Below are 20,822 nucleotides of genomic sequence, written 5' to 3'. Positions count from 1 at the left end.
TACATCTCCATAATTTTGGGTGCATTTAATTATTACTATTCCACTGAGTATAAAAAGCAGTAAAGAAGGATAAGTAACTCTATTAACTGGAAAAAAAAAAAAAAGAATTGGGATGAGGGCAGTCCTGCACATTTCAAAACAAAATATCAACTAAATAAAATAAGGTGATTATCCAGTAGATCCGACACTGTGATGCCAGGCCCCTAGGTTTTGTGTTTGTGCTTTTGTTTGCTTGTTTCTTTTTCATTAGCATTTGGCTTCAGCTTAAACAAAGATCACGAAATGGTTTTTACGGGCAATTCTGCAGCCAGTGTCATCACACCTAGGAAATCAAGGAAGCCAAATTTCCTGACAGATGGTTCCATTGAAGTGCGGACAGAAAATCTAAGTGAAAAGCATGTGGCCTATTTTATTTTTACATCAATCCTACTCGTGAATTTAATAATCTGCCACTAATCAGAGCCTGAGAGCTCTGGCTAGCAAGGAGCTAAAGAATTAGGTAGGATGCTGTAAAACTGTAACTGCATATGATTTTTAATTCAGTGGACAGACTGATTGATAGATATAGAGATATATCCTAAAGGAACTGCTGAATTTTCTTTTAGTTAAGTATGAATAACCAATTCTACTACTTCCACATTCCTAGAACTTTACATTTTAATTCTGCATTTTCTCCCTGCTGAGGACAGGCATTACTATGGAACAGGTAATTCTCCAACTGCTTAAAATTGTTCTTGAGAGAATCAGTAGCAGAATCAAGAATTCCATGCCAGGGTGGGTATTTTCCAGTTCTAGTTCGGTGACTCTCTTTATTTCACACACTATATACCATTAAAAAATATCCTTCAAATTGGCCTGTTAAGACGAATTGAACAATGGAATAGGAATTCCATGAAATTTCAGAAAAATTAAGATTTCATACCTGTGAGTGGGTCACAAGAGTTTGCAGGTTTCACCTCATTTGCAAAATGACTCCTCTGTGAAGATCACTGGCCTTTAAGTTTATGCTACTTTAGATATAACGAAAGCTGTATTGTTTTTATTTACTATATTTTAGTTATTATGCTTTAGTTAGATGTCCCAAATAGAAAAGAGAATCTCTTTTAACAATCTTTCTCGAAAATTGAGTTAGGAGGAATAAAATCTAACAGACTTCGCTAAAACACAGAGTGGTGGCCAGGTTGAATGAATGCCAGTGGCCTCTCACAGGGAGAAGTCGCCTTGGGGCTGCCATGAGCCAAACCCAGGGAGAAAGAGGGACGGGCAAGGGGATTCTCAATTTCCTCCTGGGTCGAGGGTTTCCCGCAAACTCATCCCGTGTGGGAACTGGAGAAGGCAGACGGCAGCCCAGCCGTGTGGGAGCCCAGCTCACGGTCTGAAGCGCAGAGAAGCCGCCAGCCCGCGGCCCTGACATCACGCAGCCCGGGCCAGCACACGGGACAGGGGGACCGGCACTTGCCGCGAGTAATGCGTTTATCCCCCAGGGCAGGGCCTCAGCTGACCAGCCTCTCCAAGCAGTGGTTCTAGAAGGCTACTGTCCAGAGTCTACACGCACATGTTTTAGTGTGTGTCGTACAACGATTCTGAGTAGCAGAGTGAATATTCTGAAAACTGTGCCCTGGATGAATGGAATCCCTTGCGTCCTCTGCCCTCACACCTGCCCTCGCATCCCTGCTGTCTGGGAGTCACGTGCACGTACACTGTAGAGATGGAGTCCCACCCACGGGCAGGGTTTTGCAGCAGCTAGCTGAGCTCTTTGGACTGCGCGTCACTGTTTCTGATGCTGCAGTGATCACGGTCTGCAACCTAACAAACCGCACTGACTTTCAGTGGTGACTTTGCTGAGTGACAGACACAGAGTGTCAGATGTCAGTTAGCAGATGTGCCTAACCTCACAACAAAGGCAGAGTCTGAATGCTTCTTTCAAGTATTGAATACTTTCAGGCAACGTGTGTTAGAGTCTCTTACAATTACCTACACTCGTGCAATTTCAGAAGCGAATTCTGTGATTTGGGAATTTAATACAGTTCCACTGGTGCCATGGAAACCTGCTCCTCCAGGGGACCTGCGGGGTGCGTGGCTCCCAGGTTACAGGAGTTCCCTGTGCTGGGCATCCTCGCTGCGGGGTCTGTGCCGTCAACAGGAACTGAATAGCTGGATCTCTCTCCTGCCCTAAGGCCACACTCTCTCACACTCACACATACACACAAACACGTCGCCCCCCCCACCCCAGAATTCCCTATTTTAAGGTCACCTTCTTTTCACTGTGCCAGTTTGTGTCAGTACAAACACTAAATATTGGTTTGGGGATTAGAACTGAATACATTCATACATTTTTAGAAAATCTACAAACCAAATATTCAACCTTCATGTTTGCTTTGTTATTATTGGTACTTATTGCTGAAAATAATAAGTGTTGTAAGTACGCTGTACCTGCAAGAGAATTAGAAATGCAATCTGCTTCATTCTGCCCATTCCAGTGATAACTCCAGTTTGGGGCTAAAGGCAGGGGTATTTGGCAGGGAATTCTAAAGCCAATAGCAAACACCGTTTGACTATTAACAAATGGTCATGAAATGTCAGATGGATCAGATCCTCTTATGTACAGGGAACACATTTAAGAGCATTAAACGTCGGTGGATGGTATTTAAATCTCCAGATCTGTGCATACTAAAGGAACATATTTGAGTTCTCACAAATGAGACTTTTTCTTTTTCTCCAGGAGCAATTTTGAGCGGTAATGTTGAGCAACTTTGTGGAAGTCCGAGAACATGTAGTATTGTAGAAAGCACGTGAATCTTTGCAGGGATTGGCCGGTGGGGTGTGATGATCTGTACAACACTCTGTGCCCTTAGTAACACCAACGACCAGGGCCCATCCCTTCGCCACAAAATACATTTGTATCACATCTCTGTTTGACACACCCTAGTCAACGGCAATTATTTTAAACCATATTTGATAAGAAAATTTCAGGCCAGTACCATGATTTGGGTAGTCTCTGGGGCTTTCAGAAATCTCTCATCTGCCTTTTTATTAATGTAGTTCCTCAATGTACCACACTTTTTACCTCTATCACTTTGCACACACACTGTCCTTTTGCATAACACTTCTTTCACATTCTTGTCTGCCTGTAAAATGTCATATAACTTAATCCAAATCCACCCTGTGTTTGCAGTCTTCACAAACCCTAAAGGAATTACTGCCCATTAATACTTAACGCAAACATCTCCCTTATTTTAGGTTTCCCTGCAGAAGGAGACTCTATCTCCAGGACCATCCGTTTACAATACCTACATGGTGAGGGTTGTTTTGTTTTGAATTCAGCAGACAGAAGTAGAATTTTTCTTACCTATTTATCTCCACTCTGAGACTGTGAGTTCTAAGAGCAGTGTCACGGCCTCTGCACCAGCATTAGCCCCTGCCTGATCTAGAGGGGGCGTTTGTGAAAGGACGTGAATTCCTTCCACAATCGCGTTGCCATATTAGCACCGTCCCTCAGCATCACGTGACCACAAAGAGCACCAGCCCGGGACGTGCTTGGTCCAGGCGAGCCATCAGGACCTCCTGCCCCACAGTTCTGCACCTATGCAGCTGCTGCTTGTTCCGTGGCTCTCATTTCTGGGATGCTCTAGTCCACTGCTGTGTGTTGGAGTGCCCTCTTCATCAAAGTGGCTCCCTCCCTGGGTATGGGGAGGATTCTGCGTGGACCTCTCTCCTGACGTTCATCAATCTCAACTTTTTATTAAAGATACTTGGTTTTTATCTTATTTATTCCTTTGATGATAATTTCCTTAAAAGAAAAAAGAACCACCTCCTATTTACCTTTACATCCTGTGCAATATTTCTTGAGGAATTAAATGAATATCACTAGATAATATTCAGAAATAGAGACAGAAGCACTTGTGGCTGGGAGGAATATTGTGACATTTATCTACGAGCCACTGATAATGCAGATGTAAAATGTGAAGATTAGCACTGAGTGTTTCCAAATATTTTACCTTCCCTGACGACCATACAGACTAAGTTTTATACTGCAGATCACTTTTATACCAAGATCAAGGAGGGAGGGGTTAATCTTTCTGCTCTAATATCATCTTTTTGCTGCAATATAAGCATTGTCATAATCACTTGTTTTATTAAAAATTTGTACGTGGATCTATCATCAAATGCAAGGCATTTGAATACTTTCCAGTTTTATTCCCTAACAACTATGAAAAAACATGGTCTAATGATATCATTTTGAATCATGTCATTTAGCTATTTTAGCCACATGAATGTCACCATGATATCATATTTACAAAGGAATTCGTCTCCTCATAGGTCATTATAGCAAATGCAAACTTACTTCAGATAATAGCAAAATAATCTAATGAAAAAAAGATAATGTTCTTTAGGTGGGAAATGTCTCAATCTATCACTGACGTCTTGAGTAAACAGATTAGAGGTAACAGAGTGAAAGACATGATGGGTTATTATGTGTTGAAAAAGTCTAAATGATATAAATGGTATTAAAAGATTAATGTAGCTTTCTATGATAGGAGACCTGGATTACAAATGTACAACCTCGTGTAGTCGGTGTGCTCTCTGTCAGGTTCAACGCAAACTACCACAGGGAAGATAAACAGAAGAAAATAACTAAGGGAGCATGGGGACAGTAAAACTTCCCTGATGGACTGTACGTTACCTGATATGCAGATACGGGGGGTGAGCCTTCTCAGTGCTTAATTCTCCAGCCCAGGGAGATTTGTAGCATTGCACAGCACAGATGGTAAATCAGAACAAGTCCGGGGCAATTCACAGCACCCTGGGAGAGCCCAGGTGTAAAGCAGGGATGATGGCGTTGATTAAGCGTGGCTAACCCTTTATAAAAATGTACTCTGATATACATAATGTATTACTTTGCCTAAATTTTCGGTATAATGATGGTTGCACACAGGGTTGCCCAGCTTTCCTTATTCTATCTTTTCTCAAAGGTTCTAGCTTAGAATTCAGACTAGGTACCCACAAACACAGCATAGATTAGGTTCTCGAATGTTAGACAAAGAAAATCACCCGTCATCTCCTTAAATCCAGCTCTCCTACCATTAACAATCACAAGACTCTCACTGTGGCAGCGTCTGCGCATATGCTTGGCCATTTCCGCTGCAATGATCATCAAGGAATCTGGCATATTCTTCCCTGACGGAAACCACTGGAAATAACCATCGTACCACAACTGGAAATAAGCGATCCCTGCTCCACGTAAAATAGAAGGAAAACCTCAGGCAAAAGCGTTTTTTGTTCTAGTAACCCTAAAAATAAGCAAGATACCTCACGCACAACTTGAAAAATGTTTTTGCCAAAGTATTTTGCATTGTGATGGAGAAAGCATGGTGGGTATAGAATCAATAAAGCTCAGAGTCTAATGGAGCCCCAGACAAAAACTTGCCAGGTAGCCAACCACCTTCTATAGGAAGTCTTCATTGCATTTCTGGACAGATCCCACATGTTAAAAAATAAATAAGGGAAAATATTTCTTATATTGGGTCTGAAAACAATTTTTCTGTACATAGCATCTGCTATTTCAAACCAATGAATGGAGTTGTTTCACTAATGTCATTAGCAACCCTGGTCCTTGCCCTTGGCAGATGTGTTTAATTAATTTTATTTTTGTTTCTTTTTCTTTTCTTCTTTTTCCCACCAATTATTTTAACTATTTGAAAATAGCTATTAATTACTCCCTAACTTTTCTCTCGGCCAAACTTAGGATCGCAAGTTTTCCAAACGTTCCTCCAGTGTCATGGTTACCAGATCCTTCACCACATACACATTTCAGTTCCTCAACAGCCCACATAAACTATCTCACAGAACTGAAATCATCACCCCAGATATGGCCCACCCAGGCTCACGGAACGAGATGGAGACTAGTCACAAAACAATATCAGTGTCAGAGGCATCTCTTCGCACAAACGAGCCTTCCATTGTCCAAAACACCCAGTCCTTCTGTGTGTGCTATGATTTCATAATTTTCTCCTCACCATGTACATTGACAGTTATTTTGTTTTTTACTCTGAGTAAAATTTTACACTATTTCCATTATTTTCCTATGTCTAATGAAATCTATTTGGTCTACCATTCGATCTGAAGATTTCCTGAATCTGTCATCACATATTTATTCTCACTCTTTCAGCTAGCAGTGTTATGCCCTCATCCAGGAGATAAATAAACGTTTTGGAAAGGACCAGAGTGAGGAGAGAGAAACATACACCTGGAAACCTCCTTCCCAAATCACAGCAATCCACTGAACATCATTCATGTACTGTCTCTCAGGGAATCTTTAAAAGACTTAACCTAAGGTCCACATTACTCTTTCTTAATTGTAAGAGTTATGATGGAAAACCTTGACATACATCTTGCCGAAAATTCAGAAACACCATTTCTGAAGACTATTTCTAAACACCCATCTAAAAGTAACATCAAACAAAGATGGATCCAGACTAGCATGTTATTTTTGTGAACCTATGTTAGCTCTTCATAAATATACATCACACAAGAACTTACAAATAATAGATTTGATTATCTGCTCTGTGTATCATCAAGTTAACAAATCCATAGTTTCTGACAGCTAACTTCTTTCCCCTGTGTGTGAAAAGTCACACCAAATAGTTGTCTAATGCTAGAGTACTTCCTTTTAATGACATCCCACAGGAGCCAGTGACTCGGCCATCTTCTCCCTGGTACCCGCAGCTTGCCTGGATGGGACCCTCCCGGCCAGGAGACTCAACTCTACTTGAAACTCTGAAGTTCTCTCTGATGGACTCCTTTCTCTTTCTCCTTCTCTTTCCAGTGTCTGATATAAAAGATTCTCTAACCTTCCTATTCACATCACAATTCTTCTTCACAGAAAAGGCAGCGTGAGGAGGAAGCTGAGCCCTTCTGCGTTCTTTCATCCACTTCCTTTAACACCAACTCTGATGAGTGAACTTGGGTTTTATTTCAAGCATCACCTATGCATGGGCCCTACATTTCATGGTCCTGAACACTTCTGTTGTTCCCAGCTCGTGGCAGATCTGTCCTTCAGGACATGGCCCTTCAAGTGCACTTCATTCTCTTAACTGGATTCATTGTAGAACATCTGGTGTAACTGTCTCTGTTTCCTTGGGTAATTTCCCATTTCCTCCACATTGGGGTGATTTGTTTCTTAAAGTCAGAGTTTTGGGGGTTGTTTTGGTTTTTGAGGGTCCTGCCTCTTCTCTGTTAGAGTTGAAGTCATGGGATCATATGGACTATTTTTGGAAAGTATCTGAATTTTTGGAAAGTATCCCTAGCAATTACCTCCTTTGTCACTGTAAGTCATTTTCCTTCCATGACTATATAGTTTATCCTCACAGGGTCCGCATGAGCCTGAAGGTTACCCAAGGTCATTTAGCTTGGTAGAAACCCAGACTTTTAAGACATTCAAAACCAAGGAAACATATAAAGGAATAATTCAAATGACAAGAAACGGAAAGAAAATAATAGTGTGATTGGTAAGCAAGAGGCCCGGGAACCGTGCAGGATGAAGAACAAAATCATCCACGAAGAGCCACTTAGGTACTAAGCACCCTCTTGGTGCAGGTGCCTTGGGGTGGGGAGTAGTCTAGCACGAAGACTCATTTCTCCTCCAGTTAACCAACAAATTCCTCTTCATTGGTCAGAATTAGCATAGTAGTGTAACGGCCTCTTTTATTATATCTCTTTTTTTGAGAGATAAATATGTTGGTGAAGTAGCACAAAACTTAAAAACTACTTATATACCCTAATGTTAAGAAGCCTGTGTTCTATGGTCAAATTGCTTAGGTTTAATGCTGTTTTTGATACATATTTTTTGGGCAAATTTCTAAGCTCTAAGTTTTGTTTCTTATCTGTAAGTAGGAGTACTGAGCACTTACAATATGCCTAATGAGAGTTCAGTAAGATAAAACTCAAAATGCACATTTTCAGTCATCAATAAATAACACCATTCAAAGTACTATATCCAAATAGGGCATCTTGTTAATGTTTGGATTATGGAGGAATCCAACATCTACTCTGTCAGATATCTGTGCCAGATTTAGGATCACAGCCCCTCTTCCCTTTCCCCTTCTGAGCGTTTTATAATCTTCTCCAGCACAGATGTCACCTCTGTTCTCTACCTGTTTGCTCTTCTCCCCATGTTCTCTGCTGTGTCTCGCACAGCATTCTGGGTCCTGTGGCCATATATTCCTGCTGGGTTACACTACATTATCTACCCCACAGCCACCCATTTTTCAAGAGAAGAGAAGAGCTATCCTTCACTGCCATATGCTGTGTATTATGGATTTTACCCCTTCAAGTCTCCGTAGTAGCTGCGAGACTATGTTTACAAACTTTTAAAATCTTTAAACTAAATTTATTACACATTCTTTACTCATTGGTTTATAAACATGTGGCTATGCATCATTTCTCACCCTTTTCTAATTGTGTCTTTTTTCTTTTAAATACTTCATGCCTTTCCAGTTGTATTATTCTTTATATGCCATGTCCAAGTTCTACAACACTAATGTTTTATACATTATAATCTGGACATTCTTCTTCCTCTTTATTTTCAGTTTGAATTCCTTCTGAGCACTCCCTCTTCCAAAAAGTGTCTAAGCCATATTGCATCCCACTGAGGCCATGCCTTTGAGCTTCTCCATCCAGCCAACTATTCAATATGCATTTCGTCCTTTCTACTTCAAAGTCCTAACCTTCGGTCAGAAGAATGCCACACAACAGGTAAAGGTTTATTTGCAATCAGTAAGGCTCAAGCTGGCCCCATGATTCAACAGTTACATAAACTAAACTTGACACTTAAAGCCCCTGAGGCTACCACTGCCCTACCTTCAGCCCATAAGGCACTAATCAAATGTAAATTGCTATTACTTTCCATCTTACAATTCATAGCGGAGATGCAATTCTTAGATCACCTGATCCCCTTCTAAGGCATCAAGTTCCACTGCAGTAGACGGAGAAAACCTACCCCAACTGCAGCTGCCTTAAGGAGGGCACTACTCAGTGGCCAATCTCTCAAGAACACTTAGGAAAGCTCAGAAAATGCCAGAAGCACTCGGCTGAAAACTACAGTGACTACCGTCAACAGGAATATACACACACACAGTATCAAGCAGCACTGATCTAAGTCTTGTATTAATCTGAAGGAAGTCATTTCGTGGATAAGCCTGAAAACCTCCTTCTTTCGTCAGGTGCATTTTTCTGGGACTGCTACTTTACTTTCATCCTCAAATTCTCCTGAGTGTTTCTTCAAATTCTCTCCAGTGAAAAGAACAGATGATTACTATTTAAAATTTACTGGTCCTGGCTTAGTTCCTAAAGCGAGCCTAGCCCACAGAGGTTCAGAAGCTTAAACTTTCCAGCTTCTACTGCTTTGGAGTGATTACAAAATTATTGAGATCACAGAGAGAGTTCTAAAGGACTAAAGGCAGTTTACATATTTTGCAAATTACTTGGAGATCTAAAAGGAGCATTAGAAATCACTGCACTTTAAGCTGCTTATTCAACAATTTTCATACACTTATTCAGAAGATTTTTCCATGGAAAATTTTTCAGCCCAATTTTTAAAAAAAATTGTCATGCACAAAATGTTAATCCTTGGGAAAAAGAAGACCAAGTTACTATGCACACTTTCAATTTTAAATAGTTCATTGTCCTTATATTGACGGACATTAATATCACATTAACTTATTAACATAATTTTTAAAAAATTTAAAAAGATAACAAAATGTATGATAATTTTGAAGTTTATTTTTGTGCATTCTAAAATCATGATGGCGGGCTTCCCTGGTGGTGCAGTGGTTAAGAATCCGCCTGCCAATGCAGGGGGACATGGGTTTGATCCCTGGTCCGGGAAGATCCCACATGCTGTGGAGCAACTAAGCCTGTGCACCACAACTACTGAGCCTGTGCGCCTAGAGCCCGTGCTCCGCAACAAGAGAAGCCACCGCAATGAGAAGCCCGCGCACTACAGCGAAGAGTAGCCCCCACTCGCCGCAACTAGAGAAAGCCTGCGCGCAGCAAGGAAGACCCAACGCAGCCAAAAATAAATAAATAAATATATAAATATATAAAAAAATAAATAAATAAAATAAAATCATGATGGCATTCGAGTGTAGTGACATGCTCAGCAGTCTATAAAATAGTCTTTGTGTCACTTAAGGCAACATGTGACCTGCATTTATTGCTCAGATTTTTAAAAAAATCCCTTTAGATACTTAAAGAAGTCATATTGTAACGTGCAGCATTAAAAACCCAGGTAGGATTTAGTAACACTCTGTCAGAGCATTTATGGCAAGAAGCGCCATGCTTTGCCCAGCCATCCTCTATTTTTAAGGTTTATTTGAACTAAACAAGTGACCGATGATGGATTAATTTACCCAGACAGCGAGTCTCAGGGCCGCTCCAGAGCCCGTTGGCCAAGCATTCTCTGACATGAGAACCCACAAGTGTGTAGCCTGTGTTACACGTGAATATGGCTGTGGCGCCATAAACTGTCATTGTTCCAATCTTGTTCCCATTTGGGGGAAAGGACAGGCTTCCACACGAGATCACTAGAAGGAAAAGAAAAACAGTGAATATTATTTCAGGTCTGCAGACTGCTCTTTTGTTTAAAAACGACAAAATCTTCAGTCTTCATTTTCATTAAGAACACGGGCAGGGGTGTCATCTAAGGGTGAGATAGACACACCACCTAGGAAGCTTAATTTTTCTTCTCTTATATCCTTGAAATGAAAACTTTAAAGTTTAGGGTGGAATCCAAAATATCCCTTCCTTTACTCACTGCTATTTTTTTCATCCTCACAGGTAGCTAAACTTTTCTTGAGTAAATACACAGTATACAAACATATTCACATACGAGCAAATCAGTCAAATGAGTTGGCTTTCTGTCCTCTTTTCGGTCTACACCAATCACAAGAATCATATCATAGTTACCGGACACCTACATGTGTGTAGCAGGAATTAAGAAATGTGGGTGGTCTTTCCCAAAGTCATCAGCTGGTACAAAGCAGTGAGGAATTAAACCCGGGATGCCCACTGCAGTAGAAAGACTGAGTTCATTTTTTCTTTCGTTTACTTGCATAAGTTGTTGGGATCATGAACTCCATAAAAATGCTGACTATATAGGACATGTGCAAACTTTCTGAAAATTAAAAAAAAAAAATCTAGACCTTAAGTGATTATAGATGTAGGTACCCAGTTCACACGTGTGTCCAGCATAATTACTGACCGTGACCACTTACACCCACACGATTGCTCCAGTTGGGGAGATGAATGCAACAGTCACTTTCATTATAGATACTTGTTATACCACCTGACTCCCTGCACTCTCCAAATCCACAAGTTTGAGCACAAAGAAATCAGTAGAATCTCAGGGGAGGAGGAAATCATAAAGTCATCAAGGCCAACTGCTCAGCAGAGGCTGAAATGTGTTTTAACAGGTGAGAATGAAAGTGTTTGAAAAGCTCTTCTAAGAAGAGTGATAAAGACTTCCTGACGTACTGAGTGAGTTCTTATGTGTAAAGGGCTTAGGGCAAAGCTGCCATGTTGCTAAAAATTACTGAGCCCTTATTAACAGTAAACTGATCAGAGGCAGTGAAAAGTTGTGATTAAGAACACAGATTCTGGCTGCAGGCTACCCACCCAGGTTCTGCTCGGCTTTGCCAGTTCCTAGCTCGGTGGCGCCGGCCAACTTCTCTAAGTCTCTCAGTCCTCCTGGTTCATCTCCTAAAGGTTAATAACAGCACCTGTCAGGTAGGGCTGTGCAGCGGATCCAAAGAGAGGGCCATGGAGGCACCTAAAGCAATGCCTTGCACCTGACCGGGGCTGGGTCCTGGTTCGCTAACAGTGAAGCCCATCTCAGGACCTATTCAGGGAACTGAATCCAAAGTCTGAAAACCTTTACTGATAATTCAAGTAAAGAAAATTTTATCATTTAGACCAGTCTTTTGAATTAAGCTGATTTTACTCCAAGACACATAACCCTGGTTCCATTTCAAATGGACAGACAAGACACAGCCAGGAAATGTGTGTTCTAGGGGCACTGCTCACCAAAAATTTGGGAAGTTCAGCTCTAGAGTATGTCATGATCAGAACATTATTGTTGTTGAGGGAACCTTGAGGATTTCTTAGTTTGCAGGATTGTTAAACTCTTACAGGGTCATATCTTATGCATTTAGTGATACTGCTAACATGTTTGCTCTACCAAATGTCAATGGATTTGAGTCGGATTTAGATTTTTTACAATTAGTTATGAACTTTTCATTAAGCCTTTTCTCAAACATAGTATGAACTTCACCCTGAGCTATGATATTTAAAGATCCACTTGTAGCCATTCAGGATAAATGGGCCATGTTTTGAAACCTCAGCTTTTAGTAAGAAGTGTTAAATAGCAGTGAGGTCTGAGCACACCTCCTCTCGGAGGTCTTGACACACCGTTAATGGCGGACTAGCAGAAAGGCTGACTCTGTTTTCGCATTGCTTCTATTCTTTTAGCCTCTGTTAAAAATATCCTGGTGACGCAACTATTTTAGGTTTGTCCGCTACTAAGGTTCACTAGACTATAAAGAAGAATTAATGGAACAAATGTTCCATTTTCAGCAGCTGGATAATGGGGTCTCGCATGTAGAGATTTGGTTGGCAGTAAACCTGACACGTTAATGAGGTAGGCAGCACCCATCTGAAAAGTTCCCCTAATTGAAAGGGAAAACCCCTCTCCCCTAAAAAACAAACAAACAAAAACCTGTGTCAAACATCCAAGGGAAAGCTTTATTTCCGTGTTATTTTCTCCCATCAAGTTTTCAAGAATAAAGTCAGTAAGTTTGCTTTTCTCTTCTGTTAAATATATATTCATACGCACAGTCAACTGTCTCCTCTGAATTCTCAGAGTGTATCTTGCACAGGATGTGTGTCTTGGACAGAGGACGCTCAGCTGAAGACACTCAGAGTGCCCCCAGCTCTGCCCGATTTACTGTTGATACTGTAGTATTTTCTCATTATTACTGTGCATTCTAAGCCTTTGCCTCACCCCCCTGAAAAGCCCCTTTCCTCTTTCCTTCAATTCTACAATTATAGTCATGTTGAAATCCTCTACTTTGAAAAAGAAATCATATTGAGACATTTCATTTCTCAAACCTGTGAAGTCAACAGGATTATGGATGTTATTGTCAGCAATATGGATATTATTTGTGAATGTGACAAATAAATAAGGTCAAGAGTAGGTAATTTCAAACATGTTCCTCCTGGAAAAAGCCTTGTGAATATGCAGTTAGACAGGAGCAGCAAATACATGACATGGCACACATGTGAATGGGGCAGTGCTGCCAGTCATGAAGAAAAGGTTCAGAGGACATACGATAGCTATTGTTAAGTATGTGAAGGCATGCCATGTAGACCAGAATCTAGACTTGGATTAGTAGGCCAGGAGGGATAGTGCCAAGATACACGGATCAAGCCAGGAAGAAGGCCTCACGCAAAGTGAAAACGTCCACGTGAACTCATTGTCCCTGGGGGAGTTAGTGTCACATGAGTTATTTGATGCAGGCTGGACATTGACTTGTGAGTATATTATCAAGAAAATTCACATTTAGGTCATTCTAAGTGACAGCCAGTGTCCACACCAACACAGAATGGAATAAGAATGTCCACTCCGTGGTCTCCTATGATACAGATGAAATGTGTAGTCTGAAGGATAAATACTCCCATGATTTTATGATCAATCCAGGCAGATCCCCAATTATCAATACAAATAGAAGGTCATCAAAGATCAGCCTGCTGACTTCACAGCTTGACCCAGGTCTAACTTATGAGAGCTCTGAACTAAGCAGTTAGAAAAGAGGTACAGGCCAGAATTCAGACAATGTTCTTTGGATATCTATAATATAGCAAAATTCCAATGTAGCTCTCTAGGTCTGTGTGTATAAAATTTTAAATGCAAAGATGATTTCTTTTTGATTCATGAATTTCTGTGATAAACATTTTTCTTAATTTTTAAAGCAGTAAGTCAAAAAGTAAATACACATAACAAGAAAATAGCAATAGGCTCCAGCTTTTACACAGTCCTTGTGTTAGGGGGGTTATATGGGCACCCCCAGACATGGAATTTTAATTTTGCTTTCTTGTTTCTTGAGGGATAACCATTGATAGTCATTCCTCCTCAAAGATGGGTGACTGCCGAGCTAACGGTTTCAAAGTGAGACTAAGGTCTCCTGTCCTCTTCACCCCTGGATACCTGGGCTCTGTCTACGGACATGGTGGAATATCCTAGAGTCAGAATAATACAAACTCTTCAAGAAGTGGCGACTATCCCAGCTGACTTCATAGTTGTTATGGATACGCTTGGAAGGTGGTCAAAGGTCATCTCTTCATCTGGAGCTAACTGAACAAGCAGAGTGGGAGCTCCTAACATTTCCAGCCCCTAAGCAAGTAGGTAACCCAAACAGTTAGATCCAGGAGATCCTGTGGACTGGGCCATTCTTAGGTAAAACATAGGCAAACAACAAAATAAATAAAAATACAGCTCCTTAGCTGTGACAGTGATTTGGATGACAATACATTTGAAGATTCTATTGGTTCGGTTCCAATAAAATGCAAACCTGGTGTTTATTCTGTGAAAAAGCTACCACAGAGTGGCAGATTGGGCTTACAAAAATGTGCTCCTTATGAACTTAAGGACTGAGTCTCCAAGTCACATCTTGAGCTTCCTGGTGGGGACAGATGTGGGAAGGAGCGAGCTCACTAATTCAGACCCTAACACGGAGAAATTCAGTACCAATTCAGTGACCAGACAACTCGTCAAACCAGGACACTTTGGGGAATGATTTGGGAACCATTAATAAATAAGCTTCAGGCAGGGCTGTCCAGGGCCTGGGGGTGCTGCCCACTTGGATTATGAGCTCGCAGAGGTCCTGACCCTTCCTGATTCGCCTTTGTGATGCTGGTGAAGAGCTTTAGTGGGAGCTTCATTACCATTTGTTCCATTAAAAGTGGAATTAGAATGATTATCACAGACAGTGAAGCATTATTTCTTTTGTCCTTTTTCCATTTTTATTCTGGTTTATTCTTACTAAGCTGTGTATTTTATAAATATGACACCAGTCTAACTGCTTGTTTTTGTGCATGATAATTTCCTGTGAACAATCCCACTAAAGATTGTATATTAAATATGTCTGAATCAAACAGTGCTCTGAACAATGCTAATATTGTTTTATTTTTCTATTTATTCATATTTATTATGAAACCCACTCAGAGGCTTAACTGCTTATCTTGTACCTACGAGAATAATAATCTCCCTTTTCAAGACAGTCATTATTTGAGAACACAATATCCTTAGCATAAATACACGCATTCCCAAGATCCTAATTAAAAGGTTTGAATAGTCAGTGCATGGAATAAGATTGATCTTTTTAAATACAGGCCTGGATTTGTTTTTGAGCTGATTTGAAATATCGAGTATTCTAATATTTCAACATTTGTAAAATATGATCGTCAACAAGAAAAAGACAGCATTTAACACTTAATGCAGCAGTCATATATTTAAGTATGTCAGATAAAAATACACGTTCATTGTTGTAATGAAAAGAAATGCCATCGGGTTACACAGTTAACCTATATAGGACGATAGATTACAGTCCCGTAAAAGGTGGATGCCATCACTGTCAGTGATTCAGGATGGCCTCGAGGTCAGGAGCACACCTGTTACTCACCTCTGCATCTCGGCCTCTCCGCCCCTACGCTCCACGTGCCGTTGGCGTGGCACTGCACCAGCCTCTGGCCCTCCAGGTAATACCCAGGGCTGCAGCTCAGCACCACTTGGGCTCCATACTCATTCAGGGATCCTGACACCAGTCTCCAGGTGACATGTTCTGAGAGCTGGGCTTCAATGCCAGGGCAAGTGACCGCTGGAAAGAAATACACTTAACATCATCACTTTGTTCTCAAGGGGTCAGACCAGGCCTGCTTTCCATGGTAAAGGCCTCCTGTATGGAACTCATCGTGCTGTACAGAAGAGATGCCATCACCTGTTATTTGCGGTTTTCTCTACTACCCATACAGCCACACAAAAATGATCCCATATGCAAAATGCATTCCACAGCCTCATGGCAAGTGCACTGGAAATCTTGCAGTGGGATTACATGTAAAGGGATAAATCACTCCCACAAAGTCCCGAGGTTCACTGAAAATGACCATCAGGTAAATGTAGGCACGAATAGAAAAATCTTACTTCTAATTTGTCTCTATCCTCTGAGAAACTTGAAATGGTAATTGAGTAACTGAAAACCAGCTTTTAGACCAAGAAAATCAGATGCCCTCATTCCCCTCCTCCCTACGTAATAGGCTCTATTCCTGGATTTATTAGCACACAAAATCCACATGCACGCACATTAATACTATACAGAAAAGTGTTTAACAAATCTTCAAGGAGAGAATCTATTCATGTCCTTAGAAAGTGAACTAGAATTACAGTAGCTACTTCATGAAGAGCAGTAGCAACACTTTTAATAACAGTAGTAACAGCAGTAGCCGTAGTGCAGTACTACCGGAGTGGATTCAAGGAATTTATGACAGTGCTGAAAATATATGCAAGATTTGGTATATGTGAGTTTATATATTTTCTGAAGAGTACAATAATATTTAAAATTAATTTTACAATGTTAGGAACTAGAACTCTACTTCCCTAAATATGAAGCTACATCGGCTAATAACCTTCACAGTCAGCTACCCACAAAGTTCACCAGATTGATTAATTTATTGATCCTGGATAATTAGCTAAAGATACCACTTTTTTTTTTTCAGAATAATATTAAGAAATATATTTTACTTATAAATTCTATACAAGTTCATTATAATTGAATCAGACATTTAATCTTCTCTTGGTAATTTTACCATTACTATGTGCAAATAAACAGAAAAAATAGGCCTTTTTGGTATTATTGCAATAATAATATCAACAAGGTTTAAAATGTGAAAAGAATTTTCTAATTTAAAAATAATCCTTAGATCGAGTTCTCAGGTATTTTTTAGGTAAAACAATTATCCAAAATTTATATGGATATTCAAGTGTTTTACCTAGTGATATAAATAATTTTTTTTTCTAACCAGATTACCTTTAGAATTTCAGGCATGATTGCCATTTCTGAAAAGACTTTAATGTCTTTAAACTGACAAATCCATAACTCAATTTCAATCCTGCTGCATATTTCAAATAAAATCTGAGACTTCCCTGGTGGCGCAGTGGTTAAGAACCAGCCTGCCAATGCAGGGGACACAGCTTCGAGCCCTGGTCCGGGAAGATCCCACATGCCGTGGAGCAACTAAGCCCGTGCGCCACAACTACTGAGCCCGTGCGCCTAGAGCCCACGAGCCACAACTACTGAAGCCCGCGCGCCTAGAGCCCGTGCTCCGCAACACGAGAAGCCACCGCAATAAGAAGCCCGCGCACCGCAACGAAGAGTAGCCCCTGCTCACCGCAACTAGAGAAAGCCTGCGTGCAGCAACGAAGACCCAACGCAGCCAAAAATAACAATAAATAAATAAATTTTTAAAAATCTAATGAAAATTTCAAATAAACTCCATTTCATTTCATCAAAGCTGTGTTTCTAGAATTAACTTGATTGTTTTTAATTACTGAACTATCTTTTATAAACTCTGTTTCTGCCAAGAAGGATTCAATGTTGGCTTACACAGTGGAATCAGAAGTTTTCTTCCACTAGTATCATCCACAGCAGTGGTTTCCAAATTCTGCGTGATTACCTCTTTATTTTTTTTATTTTACTTTTTACTAAAAAAAATTTTTTTAACATCTTTATTGGAGTATAATTGCTTTACAGTGGTGTGTTAGTTTCTGCTGTACAACAAAGTGAATCAGCTATACATATACATATATCCCCATATCTCCTCCCTCTTGTGTCTCCCTCCCACCCTCCTTATCCCACCCCTCTCGGTGGTCACAAAGCACGGAGCTGATCTCCCTACGCTATGCGGCTGCTTCCCACTAGCTATCGATTTTACATTTGGTAGTGTATATATGTCCATGCCACTCTCTCACTTCGTCCCAGCTTCCCCTTCCCCCCCCCCCCCCATGTCCTCACCGATTTCTTTATGAAAATGGTATTTGGTTTCCTTTTAATTATCTGATTCTGGTTTAATTGTTTGCTTGCATTTCTGTCTCCCTGCTAGGCTCTAAGTTCTTTTATTGTAAACATTATGTCTTTTTACAGTTTTTTTTTTGAGAATAATGTCTGACAAAGCAGGTGCTGGTGACACATTCTAGTCTGTGTGTGAGTGCTTTGAAAAGTAACATGCCCCCCCCCCAAAAAATGCTGTGGCAGCAAAAACAAAACACAACAGCAACAGCAACAAAAAACACAAAGAAACTGAGGCAATAAAAGCATATGGGTAGAAATTGAGAGTAAAAACAGAAATGAGAACTGGAATAAATATTTATCTAAAGTCTACCTTGACCTACTAAAGGAAGAGAGGGGAAGGGTGGAGCTTTCCAGAAATTTCTGCAGATGTGATTTTATTTGATATTTTCAAAGATGCCCCAAGGGGGAGAGTATACAGAAATGTCTGAGTTTGAACGACCTATGATGTTTATTTGAGTGGTAAAATCCAAGTTAGGTGAACCAAGATGACAGGAGAAGACCAATCCCTCCAAACCATGGTCAGTAGATCCCCTCTTGGTGAGTTTTACTACATGCAGGTCTGCACTCATAAAAAAACAAGGCAAACAGTCCCCATAAAAGGATCAGCCCTGCTGCGTCCTGCCCGTCAAGATGCCACAGAGAATGCGCTTTGTTGCTTGGCCCCGGGAACAAGGAAGCCACAGCCTTCCTTGTACCAGCTCTAGGGGCTTTGTTGGGGGGAAAAGACCCAGAACATTCTGCACACCCCACACGCCTACCTGATCTCCTGACTGCACTCTGGGGGGCAGCCCAGCCCCCCAAGTCAGAACCTGAAAACTGTTCTCATGTGCTCACCCCCCCACCCTGAGTCACTGCGTTCCCTCCTCACCCCCTCCTCCTCCAGCTGCCTCCCCACACCTGCAAGTCGAGCTCTTAACTCCACTTGCATGTCCTTAAAGGAATTTCATAAAAATATTAATCTCCTTCCACTTCTTCATTAAAAACCCAAAAGTTTCCCTCAGAAGCTCAGATAAATTGACGGTACAATATGCAAAGTATGGTAAATATTTATACCTTAAAGAAAAACATCACTTTTACTCAGATCCAAGAGAATAATACCACAGCCATTTGATATTATATTTTTGAATATTCATTCAATAGAAATACATGACTACCCATAAAATTGGTTCCATTCTCTGTTCTCCTTGAACTGTCCATTCTAGAATTCCCACAGAAACTTATTCTAATATGTTTTATGTTTAAACTCCTTTATGAATAATCCTATTATATTTATCAGTAGCAAATTGTACTGTCATTTTATTAGCAATGTGTGATTGATTAAATTAACAATACAATAATTTTTCATCTATTTTAAGCACAAAAAGTAGCATTTCTTTGGGAATACACCAGTTAATGAATGACATGCATTACTGATTATTAGAAAGACACTAGGTTTAGTATTGATTTTATTACTATTTTTTACTTTTTATAGATTTTTATTACAGATATTTTATTTATGTTAAGAAAGTTAACATAAACAAGGAAATGGTAAGGGAAATTGTTTTGTTACAGCGATATCTCTCACTCATACTTAGTTATACACCAAATATCACCACTATCAAAAATCGCTTGATAGAAACTGTTTAAATTGTATTGGAAACGAGGAGTTAGAATCCACTAGACCTGTAAACAGAAAGCCACTGGCTTTGTCTACACCTGCACCAGTGCTTGGGACTCCTTCCTCGATTTGGTGCTCTGGAGGTTTTTGTGTTACTTATTTTTGTTTTCTGGTTTTGTTGATGTTGTTGGTTTCTTCCTTTTTTTTAGATATTCAGGTAAATTTGTATTGAAACATGTAAACAGAAAGTGCACCAATTGATATTATACAGTTAAGTACACTTTTATGTAATAAACACACCCCCACCTGACCAGCAACCACATCAAGAACTAGAACTGCACACACACTCTCGCCACCAGGCACACCCCCTCCCCTCCCCAGCATGCACACTTCAGTCAAGGGGAGCAAGAACGTGAACCAACTTCTAATGACATTAATGACCGTCTAAACACTATAGATGGTGGGACCTGTTTTGAACCCCATGTGAGTGGAGTCACGTGCTCTTTTACTTCTGACTTCAGTATTATGCTTTTGAAATTAACCCATGTTAAGCCATGGAGCTAGAGTGCTTATTTGTATTTCTACATTATGATCCATTGTATAAATATATACGATCGATGTATCCATTCCTTACTGATGGCCATTGGGGTTGTCTCACACTTTTGGCTTTTACAAACTGCAGCTCTGAGCATGTCCTTAGATGAATATCCTTAACGCAAACCTGTAGGTATATTTCTAGGGAGGAACTACTGGCTCATAAGATATTTTCAGCTTTAGGACACGCTACCAAACGTTTTCCCAAAGAGAATGTGTCAACTTACCACCTTTACCAGCAATGTAGTAGAGTTCCAGTGACTTAATATTTCTGTTGATGCCAGGTCTCCTGTCTTTTTATTTTATAAAGTTATACATTCTGATGTGGGATGTAGTGGCATCTATTTAATATTCTGCATTTTTCTCACTGGAACTCTTTAAACAATCTTTGTTTGATACACATTCTTCAAATATCTTTACCCTTTTTAAGTTTGCCTTTATCAGGCTCTTAAACA

At 40.3% G+C, this 20,822-nt stretch overlaps 1 protein-coding gene across 1 annotated transcript in view; it reads right to left on the bottom strand.

Moving 5' to 3' along the window:
• Positions 1 to 20,822, bottom strand: part of CSMD1 (CUB and Sushi multiple domains 1) — a 1,821,542-nt gene that overhangs the window by 50,075 nt on the left and 1,750,645 nt on the right. Inside the window, exons 51-52 of the mRNA XM_036838958.1 lie at positions 15,735 to 15,929; positions 10,410 to 10,583 (exon numbers count right to left, since the gene is read on the bottom strand). Of these exons, the coding sequence (XP_036694853.1) occupies positions 10,410 to 10,583; positions 15,735 to 15,929 (369 nt within the window). The remainder of the gene's footprint in view (positions 1 to 10,409; positions 10,584 to 15,734; positions 15,930 to 20,822) is intronic.

Source organism: Balaenoptera musculus, chromosome 21, assembly GCF_009873245.2.
Source record: "Balaenoptera musculus isolate JJ_BM4_2016_0621 chromosome 21, mBalMus1.pri.v3, whole genome shotgun sequence".
NCBI lineage: Eukaryota > Metazoa > Chordata > Mammalia > Artiodactyla > Balaenopteridae > Balaenoptera > Balaenoptera musculus.
Note: the sequence above shows the minus strand (reverse complement) of the source record. Positions and strands in the feature narration are given on the sequence as shown.